At 48.7% G+C, this 7,500-nt stretch overlaps 1 protein-coding gene across 1 annotated transcript in view; it reads right to left on the reverse strand.

Moving 5' to 3' along the window:
• Positions 1-7,500, reverse strand: part of LOC135817200 (polyamine-transporting ATPase 13A3-like) — a 39,806-nt gene that overhangs the window by 20,214 nt on the left and 12,092 nt on the right. The window contains 7 exon segments of the mRNA XM_065330329.1: positions 268-310; positions 817-962; positions 2,004-2,050; positions 2,449-2,559; positions 3,246-3,431; positions 6,334-6,465; positions 7,066-7,132. Of these exon segments, the coding sequence (XP_065186401.1) occupies positions 268-310; positions 817-962; positions 2,004-2,050; positions 2,449-2,559; positions 3,246-3,431; positions 6,334-6,465; positions 7,066-7,132 (732 nt within the window).

The following is a 7,500-nucleotide window of genomic DNA, read 5'->3' on the forward strand; positions in this document are numbered from 1 at the left end:
GATTGCCACTAATTTTAGCCTGATCTACACCACACGACTGGTTGAAGCAGCCACAAGTCCCCCCCCCCCCCCACACACACACACATGCATACACACACATACACATACTCGGACACACATGCACACATATACACACACACGTACACACATTGACACACATACACACATTGACACATGTACACACACACGTACACACACACACACACACACACACACACACACACACACACACACAAAAGCGACTTTGGCGTGCAAAATCCAGCTTACCTTGTCAAAGCAAAACAGCTTCAGTTTACCACACACATTGATCCTGTTACAGAACACATAAACACACAAGCAGTAGAACAGTGACATCACAACAGGACGGTCTCAAGCAAAGCAGGAGGCGTTGTTGATGTGTGCCCTACCGCAGTGCCGTCATCGCACTTGCTGTGGGTGCGAGAGCGCGCGTGTGCGTGTATGTGCGTGCGACAGCGGGTGTGTGGGGGTGCGTGTGTGTGTGTGCCAAACACCACCGTACTCACTCGATTAGAAGCCCCCTCTTGAATAAGACACCACACTACTCTTCATGTATGGAGCGAATGGTAGACAGTACGTATGCAAACGCTGTACATGTGAACAGGTTTTAGATGAAGTATTTGCACGGTAACTGTAAACATTCTCGATTCGCAGAACCCTGCACGAAGTACGAGTGCCAACCACAAATAGTTATGGCCACTTCTGGGTGAATGGAACGGAGCACACACTGACTGTGGCAATGTTAACAAAATGCAAAACGCCCAGCAAAGCTGAAGGCCCGAAAAGATGACCACTCACCTCGGTGGACTGATGCAGAAGATGTTTTTCTTTTTCAGCCGTCGCTGCGCTGCTACCATTCCGATTGTCATGGCTGCTGGCAGAGCAGGCGGAACTGCGATCGTCACAATGTCCAGTGCTCGCAGGATGGCTGCTTCAGTATCCACCTGTGTTGCATGTGATACAGGAGCACACAGTGCAGGCAGTATGAGCGGCGTGTACAAGGGCGGGTTGGAAACGGCATGCCACTAGGCATGCATAAAATAATACCCAAGCTGCCAGTCAACGTCAGCTTTTAACATACACACAGCCCAATCTCGTTGCCATTCCACAGCAGAATGCCCATACATACAATACACTCGATACTGTATACATATATGTAGTCTGTGTACGTTTCATCCCCATTTTACCGCCAATCTGTTGATTAACATTGTTGTGCTTCGTCACATTATCACCATGTACTGATTCAAAAAGCTAATGCCACAGTTGTTACTCTCAAGTCAAGTGCGTGCGTCTATTGATGACACAAGTAGATGTACACAGCCAAGCCGCGGGAGTCTAGAAGAGACCTGACCACGATGCACAGCACAATGCTCTTTACAAACAGACAGTCTTTCTGCACAGGTGGCACTCTGTGTGCATGCAGCCGTGCATGTGCATGCATGCATACTATGGTCTAAGGACCAAAGCAAGATTCACAATACCAATTTCTGCGATGCGAAACTCAGTATGCGACGCGCTGCAACCGCGGCACGCTATTCACAATCCTTTCGGTTTCTGTTTCAGGCATTGCATAAGACATGCAAGTATGCCCAGCGCAGAAAACTGCACTCCACTGATGTGTTTCGCGCCTTGCAAAAGTTGAATTATGGTCAACTTCTGCGACAGCGGCCTTGCAGCTGCAGTCGACATGCATTTCATTGTTGCAAGGATTGGACGTCGCACTTAGCATCGCAGAAGAAAGTTATTGTGAACGGTGTTTGGGCTGCTTGGTCTTCATCGAGTGGCAGGTGGTATAATGCAGTGGCAGGTGTTCTAACACTAGTCTAATGCAGTGGTAGCGAATCACAGGTCTTACAGCACAACAGTGGCGCATTGTTTAGCCATTAGCAGCACTACACTGGCACAAGAAGCAGCCAGAGCTAGTAATGACTATACAGTATAGCTGGATAGCAGAGTGATAGCATAGTGAAAGGAGAATAACTTACGCCAAACCGGAAAAGGGTGACGAAGCTGTAAATCATGCCCAGCACAGCTACATAGACACACACACACAAGCAGACACACACACAAGCAGACACACACACACACACACACACACACACACACACAAGCAGACACACATGCAGACACACGCATATACAGACACACACCGATACACATACGTCCTTACATACGGAGAGAGAGAGAGAGAGAGAGAGAGAGAGAGAGAGAGAGAGAGAGAGAGAGAGAGAGAGAGAGAGAGAGAGAGTGAGAGTGAGAGTGAGAGAGCGAGAGAGCGAGAGAGAGAGAGAGAGAGAGAGAGAGAGAGAGAGAGAGAGAGAGAGAGAGAGAGAGAGAGAGAGAGAGAGAGAGAGAGAGAGAGAGAGAGAGTCTGTATACATTAACTGTGTAAAAGACTCCAGTAGCAGGAGCAGCACTGGTGACACTCACCTAGAATGGCGAGAACACCGACAAAGCGCAGGGCATCACGGAAGAACTGGAAACCAACAGGCTTGGGGAACAGAATGGAGCGGACCAGACTACCCTTGGCAGTGGTAAAACCTAAGCAGCACCATACAAAAACAAAGCAACGACCATGATTATACCGTGCTGTCCTGCGTAAAAGCCTGTTTTGAATACAAGCCTTGTTTGAAAGATGTAACTATGGTGCATAAGCCTGGTGAAGGTGTTGACATACTTCATGCCAACTACTAGAAATATCAGGATTGAATACACGCCTTCTCCACACAGTGGTCTCTACAGGAACCAGCCCAGCTATAGTACACACCTTTACTCAGGTGGGTAAGGAGCAGTGTTTATCATTAATTTAATCCAAACTCCCCGCCATATGTACGTGGCAGCCGACCTTCACCACACTGAAGAGGTCATACGGAGAGCACATGTGGTGCGGAGTCTGAGATTAAGTCAACAGTATACGGCCATTCTATTTCTTGGCAGTACATTATGAACAAGGGCATCGAGTGCATTTGATTTTTGAAGGCAGACATCATTCACATGATTGTTCATATTTTGCAGGGAGGGGGCCTAGCCAGACAGATCAATGGTCTTTTAACAGGGCAACAGATGTCCTTCAACATTCATTCCAGTTGAGGCGGAGCAGCAATGACGAGGCATCGGCACAACATACAACCCATGCACAGCATCCGAAGTGCTCCTCCTGCTGCTGAGCAGTGCTTCTGTTGGCAATGTGAGTGATGCAGCACAACGTACATGTAGCCTGTACTTACCTGTGCGTATGACAATGGCCAGGGCGAAGTCACGGTCAAACGTGCGTGTCTGTATCACCTTGGTTCCGCAGAAGAGCGTGTGCCGCTTGTGCCGTGACGGACAGTACTGGTTGGAAGGATGCGTGGCTGGATCGTGCGGCGAGGGCAGGTCGGGAAGCGGCATCTTGGTCACCGGCACACTCTCGCCTGAAGCAATGCACGCGCACGCACACCCGTACGCGTACACAAGAACCACTGACTGTGAGTTTTGCAGGGACACAACCAGTCGTGTGCGCTGACCAGCCATTACTACTACTGCACGACCACATATTTTAACGTCAATTAAAGTTAGCCATCTCTGAATACTTGTTGGTTTATAGCGAGGTGAAATGTTAACGGATCCTGGCTGTCAAAGCCTGTGAATGACAGTACAGTCATGTATATCGTTTCGCACATAACGACTTCAAAATTTAACGAATTTGAACTAGGATCAAGTGTTCTCTAACATTAGTGGTCCTACAGTACTACCACTACTACCAAGAGTAGATCAGCTCCCAAGAGTGTGCAACTCCTGACACCCTTTCTATGGGGTTCACCGACGGCGTGGCTAACAGGCCGAAGGAAGGCAGCGGCAACATCGGTGCTGCTGCTTCAGAAGTCGTGTGCCGCAGCACGGACGGGCTCTCGCCAGACCAGTGCAAGTGCAACACTGCCATCATCATTAGCAACATAACACACACACACACACACACACACACACACACACACACGCGCGCGCTCTCTCTCTACATCTGTTTGACCAGGACCCGAGCAAATCAGGACTGCGCCACGAATCAAAAAGGAAATTGAGAAAAAGGAAATGGACATCTGCTTGGAGCGCTGCTGCTGCTGCTGCTGCTGCTCTCGCTGCCATGTCAATACTACTACTTGTACTACCACCACCACCATCTCCACCACCACCACCACCGCCATGAGCACCACCACCACCGTCATCATCACCATCATGGAGACCATCATCAAGACCAGGACAGGACCGCATCTCCATTCACATCGTCGCTGTGATCATCGCTGACTGCTATACAGCAAGTTCACAACCACTCGTGTTTGCCTTTGCTCTACTGGCTCCTGGGCCTGCGACTTGCATATACTCTGCATCAGTCTCCCTCCCTCAGCATGGGGTGTGCCACATAGCTACTGCTGGGATTCCAATCATACTGAACTTCTACCATCGACGTAACACACTGCCTCAACAATCACCACATGCATAATGCATGTTATCATGTGACATTCAGACAGTGTACACTGAGCATATTCGTGCACAGCGGGTTGATAAAAAATATAAAAAATAGCAAAGTGACAGCTGCTTGCTTCTGCAGTGGCTCACAGCGGCACGGATTCTTCTTCTTCTTCTCATCTTCTTCTTTTGCCTCTGGGGTGCTCTTCAGTCTCTCTCCCTCTTACTTTTACTGCACTTCCTCTCAAATTCTTTCTTGGGCACAGCTCTCCATCACAACTTAGCAACTTAGCAACTGTTGTAATATTAAATCACCAAGAACATTTCCTTCACGTTTCACAGCACAACGGTTGGAGAGAAAACGAGACAAGACGGCTAACTACCAAAGCTCATTACCTCTGACTTCAACGCACAAGCACGAGAAAGAGAACAGACTTCTACGCATACACGTGGTGCGGTGCATCAGACAAGCCAGCGTACCACTCCGGCGCACCACAATGCGTGGCTAGCCGAGGGTGGCCAACTGGCGATATCATCATGTGCACGTGCACAGACAGGCATATCACGTGCACAGACGGGCATATCACGTGCACATATGGGCATAGCACGTGCACAGACGGGCATATCACGTGCACCGACATGCACTGACGGGTATATCTCATGCACAGACGGGCATACCTCATGCACAGACGGGCTCTCACGCACATACATGCGTATCACGTGCACAGATGGGCATAGCACGTGTACAGAAGGCCATATCTCATGCACAACTCTCAAGCTGGCTGCCCCAATAGCTACCGGTAGGATGCTAGAAAAAAACACACGTCCACACATCTGCAGCTGCCAACCGACTGGGTCTGTTTTGCACACTGCGACTTCTGATTTCCCGTATTTTGCAGTGTTTTGCGTACTGACAATGTACTGCCGTGTGCATTGCTTGTACAGGTCCTCCCTCGTTATAACGAGTCCGGTTAGTACATAAACCCCGTTAGTAAATAGAAATCTGAAATCCCCTGGCGAAACGTGGTCTATACAACTGTTTACAGGTCCGGTTACAACATAATCCGTTAGTACATAAAATCCGTTATAACGACCCTTTGCCCAGGTCCCTGGAGTGCCAAACCCTCAGTATAAGATAATATTGACCATGCAGGACCAAGGCCAAAACACATAGGATAAAGCAGAAAGAGGAAACGTATTATGTCTATGTATTCGTGAATATGGACGATCCTGTGCATCCAAGGAAGAGTTATGTTGGAGATTTTCAATTATCTTATAACGAGTTGAAGCATCGAAAATTTATGTTGTATCGAGGGTAGCCCCGGTAAGTACGAAGTAGTGCCTACTTTACCTTTAGCTGCAAGTCCTGCTACAAGATAAGTCTCGTTATAAGATAACTTTTTCGATGGCCCAGAGATTATCTACTAACGAGGGAGGACCTGTATTGTGTTGTTTTTTCACACTCACAGAAAAAATTGGCAGCTGGATTTGCTAGTGCAAAACACGTGTGACCATTTTTTTGTGCGACATGAAGTCGAAGCACGGTATGCACTCGCTTTGGCACAGGGATATTCATCGCTCAGCTTGCGCTTGCCATGCTCCTACGTACATATAGCTGATGGATCCTCTTCTATTGTGCGTAGAATTTTTGCTCAAATTCTGTAGTGCAGACGAAGGAGGGATTTACCGTACAAATACGGAAAAAAAGTGAAAGGCTGGCAGTGACGCACACGTACGGGGGTACGATAGCATGCAGACACACACGCCATATTAAACAGCGTGCTTGCAGAAAAGGATGTACAGCACATGCAGGATATGCAGGATATGCAGGACATGTAGGACATGCAGGGAGTGGTGGTGGCAGTGGCAACTTACCAGTCAACATGCTCTCGTTCACAACGCAGGCGCCAGAGAGCAGAGCAGCGTCGCAAGGCAACTCCAGGCCGCGTGACGATATGACGAGAATGTCGCCTGGCACCAGCTCCAGAGAGGATACCTCCTTGACATCTGCACACACACACACACACACGCACGCACGCACGCAAACACGCACGCACGCAAACACACACACACACAAACATACCACACACAAACACACACACACAGACATACACACACACACACACACACACACACAAACATACCACACACAAACATAACACACACACACACACACGCACGCACGCACACACACACGTTGAAAACCAGCAGAATGATGAACATTGTCAACCTATTCTTTCCTGACCTCGGGAGGAGGAGGAGATATCCTCTCCTTCTCCACAATCCATATCATACGGTACTTGATCTCCATTATGGTGCTTGGGCTCCATAACTATGACATGAAGCTCGCAAGGTGTGGTATGTTCTATTTCAACAAGGCAATCCCACCGGGTCTGAGCCTGGGCGTACGGGATATTCCAGGTAGGACAGAGGACATAGAAAGAGCAGGGGCAGATTTTGAGAAGACAGACAGTTGCATGTACTTGGTTATCTAAGTGATTGCCAGGGGATAGTGTTAGGCAGGTAACACCACACCACAACTCTGAACTGCAGTCAACTCAGGTGTGTCGCATGTAAGCACATGATACAGGGCCAGTGTAGGCTCACCTTCGCCGCAGCGCATCACTTTGACGGTGGACGGCTTGGCCACCATGTCGCGCAGGTTGGTCAAATGCTGGGCACCCACAAAACAACACACAGTCACACACATGCACCCGCAAACACGCACACACACACAAACCAACACCAGCAACACATACATCAGGACGTTGGACTCAAACACCCCCCCCCCCCCCCACACACACACATCTCTCCAGCTAGAATCCATATACTGTAAAGTGTGAAATTTTCGCGGCGTTTTAGTTCGCGTTTCAGAATCCGGACAGGTTTCCGAGGTTTTAATTTTGCGATTGCAGAATTTGCTACCGTGGCATTCATGCTAAACCTTTATGGATCTCCTTTTCGCGCTGTCTAAATTTCGCGATTTCCATGCGGTCGCGAATTTCGCAGAAATTAGACCATGGCAACAATTTCACGGTTTAC

This window comes from Sycon ciliatum, chromosome 5 (assembly GCF_964019385.1).
Source record: "Sycon ciliatum chromosome 5, ocSycCili1.1, whole genome shotgun sequence".
Taxonomy (NCBI): domain Eukaryota; kingdom Metazoa; phylum Porifera; class Calcarea; order Leucosolenida; family Sycettidae; genus Sycon; species Sycon ciliatum.